This window comes from Perognathus longimembris, chromosome 14 (assembly GCF_023159225.1).
Source record: "Perognathus longimembris pacificus isolate PPM17 chromosome 14, ASM2315922v1, whole genome shotgun sequence".
NCBI lineage: Eukaryota > Metazoa > Chordata > Mammalia > Rodentia > Heteromyidae > Perognathus > Perognathus longimembris.
In genome coordinates this window covers 51,946,431-51,960,628 of record NC_063174.1, presented here as the reverse complement: position 1 = coordinate 51,960,628, position 14,198 = coordinate 51,946,431, and the positions used below count along the sequence as shown (strand labels likewise).

Genomic DNA, 14,198 nt, shown 5'->3' with positions numbered 1-14,198 from the left:
TGAGTTTATTTATTATCTGAGTCTAGGAATTTAATAGTCTTAAGTTCTTAAGAACAAAGTAATTTATAAACTGAAACTTATCATTACTCTCTACTTTTTTGGTTTCTGGAGTTGTTTGTTTGTTTGTTTTGTAGTGATGGGTCAAATCCAGGGCTTCAGAAATGCTAGGCAAACACTACTGCTGAACTACACTGTCACCCCATTTTTCTGTATGTCTGGCATATGTTTGGTTTCTTCTTTTCCAGTCCTGGGGCTCAGGGTCTGAGCACTGTCTCTGGCTTCTTTTTGCTCAAGGCTAGCACTCTGCCAACTTGAGCCACAGCACCACTTCTGGCCTTTTCTGTGTATATATGGTGCTGAGGAATCGAACCTAGAACTTCATGTATGCAAGGCAAGCACTCTTGTACTATGCCATATTCCTAGCCCTGGCATATTTTTTTTTACACAGTAAAATAATTATATTCCTGAACTATGCCTACTAACATTTTATAGTTATAAACAATATAACCTTACACTCAGTGTATACATTTAAGACAATTTTATGACATTTATTCATACTGTCTTATTTTTTTCTTAACAGAGATATGACAGAAGTTGTACATATCAAAGATAGGAAGGAAGCGATTCATGAGTTAAAATACTCACCAGATGGAACTTACCTTGCTGTTGGCTGCAATGACAGTTCAGTTGATATATATGGAGTTGCTCAGCGTTATAAAAAAGTTGGCGAATGTGTTGGATCACTTAGTTTCATCACTCACCTGGACTGGTCTTCAGATAGCAGACATTTACAGACAAATGATGGACATGGAAAAAGACATTTTTATAGGATGCCAGGTAAATTTTTCCGGCAAACTAAAAGAGTAGTATGTAGTTTACAGATTTTCAATGTCTCTACAGTATTTTTTAAATTTCACTAGAAATGAAATATAACATTTGATCATAGACAATCTAAACTAATATTTCAGATATTGTAGCCTTTTCTATAAGTCTTTACCATTACATTGTCATCCTTTTGGAGTTTTTCCTCCTCTACTCCAGATTACTGAGGTATAACTAGCATATATGAAAATTGTATATATATTTAGCATATACAATGTAATGCTGTACATGCCAGCATGGTACTTTATAAAATAATTGCCACAATCAACCTAATTAACAGATCCATCACTTTACATAGTCACTCTTGTGTGTGTGTGTCAAAAACATATGCCCCAGGATGGCCTAGAAATCACAGCAGTTCTCCTGTTCTACCTCCCAAGTGCTGGAATTATAGGCATGCATCATCATATCCAACATGTTCTAACATTTTTAAGATCTTCCCCTGTTAGCAATTTCAAGTATACCATATGGCCGTTGTGATAGTCAATATGCTATATATGGACCCGTCTGAATTCATTTTGTGTATCTGAAGCTTTATACCCCTTGACCAACATTTTTGCATCCTGATCACTTTTCCCAGCCCCTAGAAGCCAGCTTCTGAATGCTTTCTTAGTGCCAGCCTTGAGCACAATAGCTAAGAGAAAGCATTCAGGTTGTAAGTTCAAGGAAAGTTTTTACAACTTCATGAATATTAATAATATAGCTAACAAACTATATTTTTAAGTAGTTCTCATCAAAGACTTAGTTATTTATATGGTAGTACTGGCATTTGAATTTAGTGTTTTGAACTAGCTAGGCATGTGTTCTACCATTTGAGCCAAGTGTTAGCTCTTATCAAAGATTTAAAACACTGATAATCATAAAAGAATAAAATCAATCAGCAAAGTACTTCATTTACTATGATGCTTAGTAAACTAGTCACTATCTTCTGAGAGCCTATTTAATAAGACTCTTTCTCATAATTAAATTAGTTTATCTCCCCCAAACATTTTCATTAATAATATAGGTACAATGAAGATTTACTGAGCTCTAAAATCCTCTTATCAAATACAAATGTATTCTTTTATGCTCTCACTTTCACTATTTTTTTCAGTTCTTATTTTTCTTAATTATTTTAGATTTTCCTAATATCTTATTTTTTCTTATAACTTAGCCGGTATCTAATGTACCATGACTTGAGTAAAATTCAGTGTTTTATTTATTAGCATGCATAAATTTTATAGCGAGGTTTCATTGTGACATTTCCATGCATGCATATAATGTATCCCATACTCACTCCTCCTATCATTCTCTCTTACCCTGGTCCTCATTTTATAGAACAATTTTTAACAAATTTAATTGTTCTATTTTCACACATGAAAAAACTCCTTAGACAGCATCCTTCCTCACTCACCCTCCCTTTTTACCGTTGCCTCTGTAGCTGGTACTCCCTACCCACCTAAAGAGCTTATTTTACTTTCTTATCATCCTTTTGGACTTTTTTTAGTGTGTGTTTATTGTACCAAGGAATTTCAAAATTGTATAAAACTTTTATTTTCTACATGGGTGAACCCGCTAAGGTGACAAACACTTTCAAATCTGTAGGCCTCTGAATCAGGATAATTGTATCCGTAGCCTTATAAAAATTTCTTGCATTTTGTTTTCTCCTTACCCAAACTTGAGGTAGAAAATTATTTAAAATTTTCTGTTACTTTCTAAGTACACGTTAAGGCTTAGTTTAAAAAACAGAATGAAATGAAATCACTTTTTAATTTAAGTCTGATTTGTTTTTAGGGGGAAAAGAAGTAACAAATAAAGAAGAAATAAAAGGTGTTCATTGGGCTTCATGGACATGTGTTTCAGGATTTGAAGTAAATGGAATTTGGCCCAAGTATTCAGATAGTAATGATATAAATTCAGTAGATGGAAATTATATTGGCCAAGTTTTAGTTTCAGCTGATGACTATGGAATTGTAAAATTATTCCGATATCCATGTTATAAAAAAGGTATCTTTTGGGAGCTGGGAATGTGGCTTAGTGATACAGTGCTTGCCTTGCATGCATGAAGCCCTGGGTTCGATTCCTCAGTACTACATAAAAGAAAAAGCCAGAAGTGGTGCTGTGGCACAAGTCGTAGAGTCTAGCCTTGAGCAAAAGAAGCTTGGGGACAGTGCCCAGGCCCTAAGTTCAAGCCCCAAGAATGAGAAAAAAAAAATCTTTTCTTTCAAAATGTAATTTATTCTCTCTCTTATGAAAAGACTTTTATGATCTTGTAGAAAGTAAGTCTTAATTAATGTGATAATTTCATATTTTAAAATGTGTATTGAAGTAAAGAATTTTATTTGGCCAGGAGCTAGTAGATCACTCCTGTAATCCTAGCTACTCAAGAGGTTGAGATCTAAGGATCATGGTTTGAAGCCAGCCTGGGCAGAAAAGTCCCCATAAGACTCTTAACCCTAGTTAACAACTCAATAACCAGAAGTTGAGCTGTGCCTCAAAGTGGTAGAGTACTAGCCTTGAGCAGAAGAGCTCAAGGTCAGTGCTCAAGCCCTACAACCACAAAAAAATTTTTTTTATTTTACTAATTTGAAATCTATCATGTTTATTTTTGGATATAAAATTTTATTGGACGATTATTTTTAATTAATATAGTATAATGGCTCTAGACTAGATTTTTTAATGAAACATTTTCTTCCACACTTCCTGAAATTATTCATACCATCAAACTATGCAAAAATGATTAAAGCTTTCTTATGACTTAATACCTACAACCACTTAGCTCACTGAATTTAGGTCTTCTGGGAGATATTTTTCTCATGTCTTTCCTCCAAGAATTCTAAGGGTGTAGTCAAAGGGTATAAACACAGGTCACAGTTTGGACCATTGGTTTTCTGGCTGTTTTTCATGTGTGAATCTGTTTTTGATTGAATTCTTAGCACATAATGTTTTGACATTTCTTAATTTTCAGCAATAGTAAGATGTAGAAATAGAGGGTTTTATCATTGGTTCTTTTCTATATATTTTACACATTATTACTTTTTTCTTGGATCTCTTCTAAAATTAGAGTATTAATCATTCTGTTAATTGAACCTGGGATGATTAAATGAAATGATGTGCGAGTAGTGACTTATTTTGTGCCTCCTTTCATAAAGGAATTTATATAAAGATACAGCACAAAAGTAAATACAAGTACCATATTAAAACCTGATAAAGTAACAATTTAAATATCAGATTTGAATCTCATCTTCCTAGAAAACAAAAATAAAGCAAGACACAAAATTATACATTCATTGTAGATTTTTTTAAATACATAGTTACCCCTAAGGAAAATCAACTTTCTTTTGAAATTGAATTTTCAAAATCTTTCCTGTGCAAGAGTCTCTGTATTAGGTGCAATGTGCATATATTTCTACAATATCAACACTTTTAACAGTTACAATAATGATTTTCACCTGGCCTGTTGATAAAAGTCATTAAAGAAACATTACAATGAGCATAACAAGACAGTTATGGGAATAGCAAAGTATGTGTTAATTTTACCAGTTTTGAATTAGCATTTTTTGCATTTGAACATAATTAAGATAATGGAAGGACAACACAATGTGAATTATTGTTTATATTTTGTGTCTTAGTTTACGAATTTAAAGATATATTTTTGTTATAGGGGCCAAGTTTAGAAAATATATTGGTCATTCAGCTCACGTAACTAATGTCAGATGGTCACATGATTATCAGTGGGTTATTTCTATTGGTGGAGCAGATCATTCTGTCTTTCAGTGGAAATTTATTCCAGAAAGAAAACTAAAAGATGCTCTTCATATAGCACCTCAAGGTGAGTAACATATACTGTGTAAGCAACACTGTCACCTTACAACTCACTAAATTCACTAATTCCTAAGTAGCAATTTTACTGTTGAAATGAAATGTAGTTTCATAAGTTAACAGTATAACTTGTTAGCAGAACTTTTCAATTAAATATTAGGTTTACGTGTTTAAAGTCAGATGTCACGCTATGTGACATACAAAGTACTTTGAGTTGCATTTTAATCTATCAAATGATGAGTGAATAAGGTGTTACACTAGCAAAACAAACATGAAACTGTTTAGGTTTATATATGTTTTTCATCTTTTGCATATAGTATTTTTAGTTATCTTTCATGTTAATTATAGGTTATATTCACTTATATTTGCACAGACATTTAAATTTGGTGTAGCGGTCATTGGGGAACCAGTGAAGGGATTTAAAGGAGCTATTGAGTTTGCAGTGAGTGGAGAGGAAGATAATCTGTAGTACAGTTTACTGACATCTGTGTCACTTGACTAGGTAATTCCATTTGATTGTTTTCTGGCTTGTCTCCATGTCGACTGAGAGTCAGTTCTTAATCATTAATTTTATATTGCTATTTTGAAAATCAATCTTCTTTAAACAAATGACATTGTATTTTTAAAACATTACAGAAACCTTGGTTGATTCTAATAGTGATGAATCAGATTCAGATCTTTCTGATGTTCCAGAACTGGATTCTGAAATTGAACAAGAGACACAGCTCACTTACCATCGACAGGTAGTTTTCTATTTTCACGTGATTTTTTTTTTCTGAAAAGTTTCTTTTCTTCTTTATCTTACTCTCAGCTACTTATCTATGCTTAATTTTTATAGCTTTACTTTTCCAAGTATTGTATAACTATTTCAGTTTCCCCCTTTAAGTATTGAAGCTCACTTGTGTAAAGTGTTAGTTTATGTTAAACGCTTGATATACCAAGTATGCCTGCATTCTATTTGCCCATGGGTTTTTGCACAGTAGACTCACACTTTCCACTTTTAAATATTGTTTTTGAAGCATAAAGATTTCTTGGACACCAAATATATATTTCTCAGTATAATATATAGAAAATATTAATTACTTTTTTCCTAGGAAGTAAAGTTTGTAAAGTACTCCTTTACTGAAAACACCTGCTATTAGCAGCTCATTAATAGTAACCACAAGAACTGAAAGCTATGTTAGGAGAATATGAACACCCTTATTTAAATATATGCTAAGGATATTTCCACATATATACATTTTAAAGGTTTACAAAGAAGATCTACCTCAGCTTAAAGAACAATGCAAAGAGAAACAAAACACTGCTACATCTAAAAGAAGAGATCAAGCTCCGGGAAATAGTATTCGATTACACTTTGTTCATGGGTATGAAACAAACTTTTTTAGTTATATCTTTGAATTTGGGATCAAAGCTAAGCAGTGTGATTTGGAACAAGTTGCTTAGCTTCTGTTTCCCCATCTGTAAGTTAGAAATTATACTAGTGGATATTTACAATATTGTCTGGCATATAGTCAGTTACTATATAAGTACTTACTGAATTAAAAATTAGTGCATGCAAGTTTAGCTTTATAATTGTAGAAATGGACACTTTATGTTTAAATAGTTAAATATAATCATCTTGTATAGATATTAATATGGAATGATGTTGTGACATTCCATCTGAGCATTCTGGTCCTCATGTTTTAATTTCAGTAAAGTACTCATTTCTGGGTTCTGAACATCTGGCAATGCAGGTCACTCATTTCAGCTTGGCAAAACAGGCTTGCCAGTATTATTTTACCCCTCAGCATTCATTTTCTTAGGCACACTAATAATACATTCCAAAGAATTTAACAAAAGGATTAATTAAAGGTATTTTCCTTCCAGGCACTAGTGGCTCACTCCTGTAATCCTTGCTATCCAAAGAGGCTGAAATCTGAGTATTGCAGTTCAAAATCAGCCAGTACCATGGGACTCTTATCTCCAATTAACTACCAAAAAGCCAGAAGTGAAATTGTGGCTCAAGTGGTAGAGTGCTAGCCTTGAGCAGAAAAACTCAGGAATAGCTCCCCAAACTGGCACCAAAAATATTTTTTAAGTATTTTTCTTCTAATGTTAAAGGGGCAGTGTTGACCTGGGAATGTGGCTTAGCAGTAGAGTTCTTGTCTAGCATACACAAAATCCTGTGTTCAGTTCCTCAGCACCACTTAAACAGAAAAAGCCAGAAGTGGTGCTGTGGCTCAAGAGGTAGAGTGCTAGCTTTGAGCAAAAAGAAGCCAGGGACAGTGCTCAGGCCCTGAGTTTAAGTCCCAGGACTGGCAAAAACAAAAACAAACAAAAACAAAAAAGAGGCCGTGTTTCTATTCAGTTGTGATTTATGAATTGGTTTCTTTGAAACACAAAGCAAAGTTGCCATAATGGAATTATTGATCATTTTAAGACGATTTGGTTTATTTTTCCTGGCTAAATATTTTAAATTACTGTTTAAACCTATTCTTGGAACATATACTCTATCCTCTTTGTTCACAATGTGTATAACAAAATAGAGTTTGGAAACTTTTGCCTCCCCATTGCCTTTATTGTGATCATTTCCCTCCTCTACAAGTTATCACTGTTATTTAGTTCAGAAATAAAAGTAGGTATGCAAACAAATTCAACTAGGTATTATTTATATACTCCTTTACTTATTAAAAACAACGTTTTTGTTTTATAGCATAAAACTTTGAAGCTGGGCACCTGTGGCGCCTGGCGACTCTGGATTCAGATCTGAGGATCGTGGTTTGAAGCCAACCTGGGCAGGAAAGTCTTAGCTCCAATTAACCACCAAAAAGCCAAAGGAGAGCTGTGGCTTAAGTGGTAGAGCACTAGCCTTGAGCAAAAATGCGTGGGGACAGCACCCAGACCCTGAGTTCAAGCCCTAAGGCTGGCACCCCCCAAAATTAATATTATATTTATGCAAATAGTAATATACTCAATTTACTTTCTTGTACTTTGCTTTTCCCTCGTTACTATATATTAGATTTAATTATTTGAAATCTGAGCAATTCATAAAAATTTACAGCATCTGAGAAAATTCTATTTCCTTTCAATTGTTGATTATCCTTTAAAACTGAAGATTTTCCTTTAAAAATGAAGAAAAGGCACCTGCTTCTCTGTATATTCTATATTGACCAGATAAAAGGCCAAAATTAATTGTTTTTGATTTGTCTTCTCCATTAGTTACAGAGGTTATGACTGCCGAAGTAATCTGTTTTACACTCAAATTGGTGAGATCGTATACCATGTGGCAGCAGTGGGTGTTATTTATAATCGACAACAGAACACGCAGCGTTTTTACTTGGGTCACGACGATGACATTCTCTGTCTGGCTATTCATCCTTTGAAGGACTATGTAGCAACAGGCCAAGTAAGTTCTTTCGAAAGACCAAATGACAGTAGGCCAGTTATATTACACTTACGTTTGAGTTTCAAATTACATTATTCTTACACACATTGAACGCTCATACACACATGCATGCACACATACATGCACACACACACACACACACACACACACACTCGGAGGTGAGGGTGGGGATTGACTTAGGAAATGTAAAGAATTCTTGCCAGGCACTGGTGGCTCACACCTGTAATCTTAACTACTCAGTAGGCTGAGATCTGAGGATTGTCATTTGAAGCCAGCCCAGGCAGGAGAGTCCATGAGACTCTTACCTCCAATAACACACACACATACACACACACACACACACACACACACACACACACCACTTGCTCAAAGTGGGAGAGCGCTAGCCTTGAGCAAAAGAGCCCAGAGACAGCACCCAGGCTCTGAGTTCAAGCCCCCTAACTAACCAAAAAAAAAAAGGGGGGGGTTCAAATTCACTTGTATTTTCATATCATATAGTTTATCCCAACATATTTTTTTCAGTTTTCCTTGTATTTTCATTATTTAAATTATTACTATTATATTTTCAATCTGGAACTAAGAGCATTGGCTTGTTTTCTGTTGGTATTTCTTCTTCAATTTGTGGGTAAAAATCATTTTTTAAAAAAATAAAGACTGAAAATCCAGCTTCTATATGTTGAATTACCTAAAAATAATATAACAAACTACTTCAGATGTTTTATGACAACACAGAATTTCCGTGATGACTGTGCTTTTTACTTTGTAATCATGATAGCAACCTATTTATGTTTAACAATGTAGATAGCTCCATATTGACATAGAAAACACTGAATGTCTTGATTGATGCCTCTCTATACCATTATTCTTAGAGAAGGATGGGAAGGAGGGATATTTGTAGATTCTTAGTGTATATGCTTACTTCACTAGCTTCTTATTCTCATCTAAACCCAAGAAAGTGAAATAATTTCTCCTCATTTACAAAGAGGAGAAGACATTTATATCTGTAGAAATTGAATAATTTGCTATCACTGGGCTAATTAAGTAGTGAAACTTAATGCCATTAGTCTATCTGGCTTACACATATAAATTTTACCTTATAGGTTCAGTTGGAATGGGGATGGTAATATGTTATTCCATGTAGCTTCCCTGAAAGGAGAGAAAACTCCTCCCTTTTCTCCTTTCTCTTTTTCCCTGCCTCCTTTTATGCTTCTGGTTGCTTTTTGGTCTATTTTCTCCTTACTTATCCTTTTTTCCCATCCTTTCCTCCCCTTTCAATTTATTTTAAAAGGTTCATTAAACATATTCTGTATGCCTGGAAATGTTCTGGGAACCTAAAGAAAGACATCTTGCCATAGTAAAAGTTCATATTCTGAGGGGTAAGACATAAAAGACAAGAGAAATTATAATGTAGTTTCATAAGCATAGATCTGAGCTTTCTAGCCTTGGCACTATTGATGTTTGCAGCCAGATCATTAGTTTTTGTGGCTAACCTCTGCATTACAGAATATTCAACAGCTTCTCTCACCTCTCCTTGCTAAATGCCAGTAACACTTATAAACTAAGACAACCAAAATTATCTCCAGACAATACCAGATGTTCCCTAAGAGGCAGAGTCACCCATGTCTTTAATACAGAAATATGTATCTGGGGGGCTGGGAATGTGGCCTAGTGGCAAGAGCGCCTGCCTTATATACATGAAGCACTGGGTTCGATTCTCCAGCACCACATATATAGAAAATGGCCAGAAGTGGCGCTATGGATCAAGTGGCAGAGTGCTAGCCTTGAGCAAAAAGAAACCAGGGACAGTGCTCAGGCCCTGAGTCCAAGGCCCAGGACTGGGAAAAAAAAGCAGCAGCAGCAGAAGAAATATGCATCTGGTAGCAGTATAATGAAGGACAGAATTTAAACCAGGGGAAAATCTCAAAGATGTTGATGTTTATTCTGGGTAGTTGACCTGGAAGAAGGAAGATGTTGGGGAAAGTATTCAAAGTGCATCATATCATGTGTAAAATTAGGGCCAAAATAAGCCTCCATTTAAATTAGCTATTTAAAGGACTGTGAATGGCCCACAATATTTAAGTCAATGAGGACATGACAAGCATTAGCGGTAGAACTCATCACAGGGTAGATGGAACCTCTAGGATACCATTTATCTTGAGGTTGCATGGGGTTCCTCTTGAAACACAGTTATGCATCCATGTGCTATGGCAATTGGAATGAAGACTGTATTAACAGTGGCTGTCCCATGATTCTAAGATTTTTTAGGGAATTCAAGTTAGATTAAATAAAAAGTTCATGTGCCACTCGATATTCCTAGATACCCATCAGTCCCTAGTTCCTTTTTCATGATTTGCTTACACAATAGCATTTGTTTTAGGCACTGTGGATTCACTCTTCCTCCCAAAGCACAGGCTCATGCAGTCTGACTTACAATGTTTTCCATTTCTTTTCTGTTATATTATGACCACTCATTTAAAAAATATATTAAATGTGTTAAAATTGTTCCAAATGAAGAAAATACTTATTAAAAAGAAAATACTAGCAAGGTTCCTGTGGCTCATTCCTGAATCCTGGCTACTTAGGAGGCTGAGGATTCTGCTTTGAAACCAACCTGAGCTGACAAATCCAATTAGTTTATCTCTAGTCAGCCAGCAAAAAGCTAGAATGAAGGTGTTACTCATGACCACGAGTGGAAAAAGCTAACTAAGCAAGAGCACGAGTTTAAGCCCTAGTACTGGCCCCAAAATAATAAATGAAATGAAGGTAGAAAGAAAATTAGTTCTGAAGCATTTTTTTTTTTATAATTTTTTTTTTTTTGGCCAGTCCTGGGCCTTGGACTCAGGGCCTGAGCACTGTCCCTGGCTTCTTTTTGCTCAAGGCTAGCACTCTGCCACTTGAGCCACAGCGCCGCTTCTGGCCGTTTTCTGTATATGTGGTGCTGGGGAATCGAACCTAGGGCCTCGTGTATCCGAGGCAGGCACTCTTGCCACTAGGCTATATCCCCAGCCCAGTTCTGAAGCATTTTAACTGATACTTTGAAATTTAGATAACAGCTCTGAAGAGTGTTTTGCTTTTCCTTTGTTTTATAGAGAATAGAGTATGGAGAATAATCCCTTATCAGGAACTATGATGTTAAAGGTACTTGGCAAATGAGTTGGAGAGTTCATTTGAGTATCTTGACTAAATTCACCATAAGATAAAAAATTTCGGTTTTTTCTACAATGTTTGTAAATTACTTCTTCATTAAAAACATTAAAAGTCTTGTGGGAAACACAGATAACTCACACACTCACACACACACACACACACACGTCCAAATGCAGTGGGGACAAGAGACTGTGGGCTGAACCTTTCTAGAACTGTGGGCTTAAATATAACTTTACTTCTTGTAACTTTATTATCTCGGGTTTTTTTTTTCTTCATTGTACTGGAATAGTAACACTTTTCCCTTCATCCCTAAAATGAGATGACCTAAGTGTGCCTCATGTAGTACTCCTTTGTAATACCTCAGCCAGACTTAATTTGCTGTTCAAATCTCAGCTTCTATTTCTTCATCTTTTAAAAGAAGGATGCTATCAGTGCCTATCTTTTAGTTGTGATTGTTAAATTAGGCACCCTTTATAAGGTACATAAGACAGTTTCCGGCATATATGTTAGTTTTCAGTAATTGTTAGTCTAGATCATCTTTTTCCTTTCCATATGAGAGAGATTTCTTCGCATTTGAAAATGTTAAGTCTTGAATTCTGGAGACAATGGATTTGGGAGACATTTATTTATTTAAACATTTACTATGAAAATGTCAAAGTACCTAGGATAAACTATTTAAAGGAGGAAATACTTATTTGGGCTTACAGTTTCAGAGGCTTTAGATGCGTTAGGCTGATGTCCCTCTGCTTTTAGGCCTGTGAGAAGGCAGCACATGCTGGTGGGGAGCATGAGTGGAGCAATGCTTCTTACTTCATGGCAAATGAGAAGCAAACAATGAGAAAAGGGGGTGGAGTCCCAGTGCCACTTTAAGGATATAAACCTAATGACCTAACTTCTCCTAAGAGGCCTGCATTCTTGAGGTTCCACCGTCTTCCAATAGTGCCACAGGCTAGTGGCCAAACCTTAAACTCGGGAGCCTTTGGGAACTACTCCACTTCTAAACTATAACACCAAGTTAAAAGATAGAAAAGATGGAGAGGATGAAAAGGGCCAGTTCGAAATAGAGTACTTGCCTAGCATGCACGAAGCCCTGGGTTTGATTCCTCAGCACCATATACACAGAAAAGGCCAAAAATGGCACTGTGGCTCAAGTGGTAGAGTGCTAGCTTTAAGCAAAAGAAGCCCAGGGACCGCCCCCAGGCCCTGAGTTCAAGCCCCAGTACTGGAAAAAAAAATTTTTTTTCCATGTGCATCTGTGAGTGACAAGAACCAAGATAACAAAGGAGAGACAGTATTCCAAGGAGATAAAAAGAAAAGCATGGAGAATCAGAGAAAGAGGTGTCAGACAGCTAAGAAGCACAAAGAAGCTAAAAGGTGATGCAGAGAAAATTAGGAACCAGTCTGCAACTTCAACTCTAGCTCTCCAGAGAGCAGGACCAAAGCTGAAGCCACAACCACAAGGTAAGCTGGCAGCCTTAGTGACGACAGACTGGCATTTCCTAGCTTTAGGAAGAACACAGTGCTTACAGCCCTTGAATTCATTGCAGGAATGTGGTCTGACAGTGGCTACTGCTGTATGGCAGGCTAGTTTTAAAGAAGAAATCTGTTGCATCACTTCCTATATCTCAGAGGCCTATAACCAGGCGCTGTCTTGAGAGGGATCCAATTGTTTGAGACTAAGCTACTCTGGGGACGTGAAAACAAGAAACAACCACAGGTCAGGTGCCCTTCCCGGTGACCTTTTTATTTCCTGCACAATGGAAAGAACTAGAGCAAACCTCAGCTTGTACTTTTGCTGCTTTTAGATGCACAAATTGAGGGAGGCAGGCAGCAGGGAGGGGGGTGGTATCTCTGAGCAAGTTAGACTTGCCTGGCCCCCACAGGCTGCATATCTATCTCATCCTGGGCAGTAGAAATTTCTAATACTCAAAGAAGGGAAATTCCTAAGTGAATGCAGCCCTCATACTGAGAACATACCCTTGTCTGGCCCAGCCTTCAGCCTACACATAGCTCTACCTGGTGTAATGGTAATGGACAGGAGCTACAATAGACTTCAGATGGGACTACCTTCCTGCCAATCGAGATCTGGTGGGTTCCAATATTAGAATATCTGGGAATAAATACTCTGTCCAATTCTTTATTGCCTCCTCTCTTCTGCACTCCCCCTTCCCTTTTCTACCTTTTTGCTTCTTTTTGTTTTTTTTTTTCTTTTTTTCTATATTTTAGTATTTTTATTTTAATTTTTGAAATGTCTATGTTTTTCAATTTTTTTGTTAGCTTTCACTATTTTTTGGCAGTACTGGAGCTTGAGTTCAAGGCCTTGGGCTTACTAGACAAATGTATCATTATGCTGTATTTCCAGCCCACCTTTAACTTTATATATTGTTTCTTTATTTTGCAGTCTGATTTTTTTTAATGTTTTTGTACTTTTCCCCTTTGTCAAATTATTTTCCATTTTTCTTCTTTTTCTTATGCTTAATTTTTCTGCTTCTTTTTTTCCCTTTTCTTATCTGTGGATTATTTCATTATATTATTTCTACTTTCATTAAACTTTCACTTCATAGTATATTCTACATTAATTTTGTCACTTCTTGATCTGTAGTTATTAGTGGGGCAGTAGTTGTCTTTAATTGATGTCTTTTGTATTTGTGGATCTGGTTTGTTTGGTACTGTTGCTTTTGCAGCAGTTTATTTTCTCCTTTGTGGTGCTGGAGAAGGCTTCAAAGAAAACACTAATCTCACTAAGAGATTTCACTCATAAAACTGGAAGAGATAATTATGAAAACATTACATTTCAACATAGAATCACAACAAATATGCAACACAACTCCTCTAAAAGTTTCTAACTTCAGTATGTGAATCCAAAGATATTGAAACAGTTGAAATGCAAAAGACTTCAAAAAATCTAATTTGAAAAATGATTAATAATGTCAAGGAGTGCTCAAATAAACAGATAAATCAAGTGGAAAATGCCAGTTCA

General features: G+C 35.8%; 1 protein-coding gene across 3 annotated transcripts in view; it reads left to right on the top strand.

The window, feature by feature from the left end:
• Positions 1-14,198, top strand: part of Eml5 (EMAP like 5) — a 106,090-nt gene that overhangs the window by 28,352 nt on the left and 63,540 nt on the right. For all 3 annotated transcript variants that reach the window (XR_007213199.1, XM_048362340.1, XM_048362343.1), the window contains exons 9-14: positions 581-837; positions 2,656-2,868; positions 4,526-4,693; positions 5,320-5,426; positions 5,932-6,050; positions 7,885-8,071. Coding sequence is in view for 2 of the 3 variants with exons in the window: in XM_048362340.1 (XP_048218297.1) it covers positions 581-837; positions 2,656-2,868; positions 4,526-4,693; positions 5,320-5,426; positions 5,932-6,050; positions 7,885-8,071 (1,051 nt within the window). In the remaining variant the exon portion in view is untranslated. The remainder of the gene's footprint in view (positions 1-580; positions 838-2,655; positions 2,869-4,525; positions 4,694-5,319; positions 5,427-5,931; positions 6,051-7,884; positions 8,072-14,198) is intronic.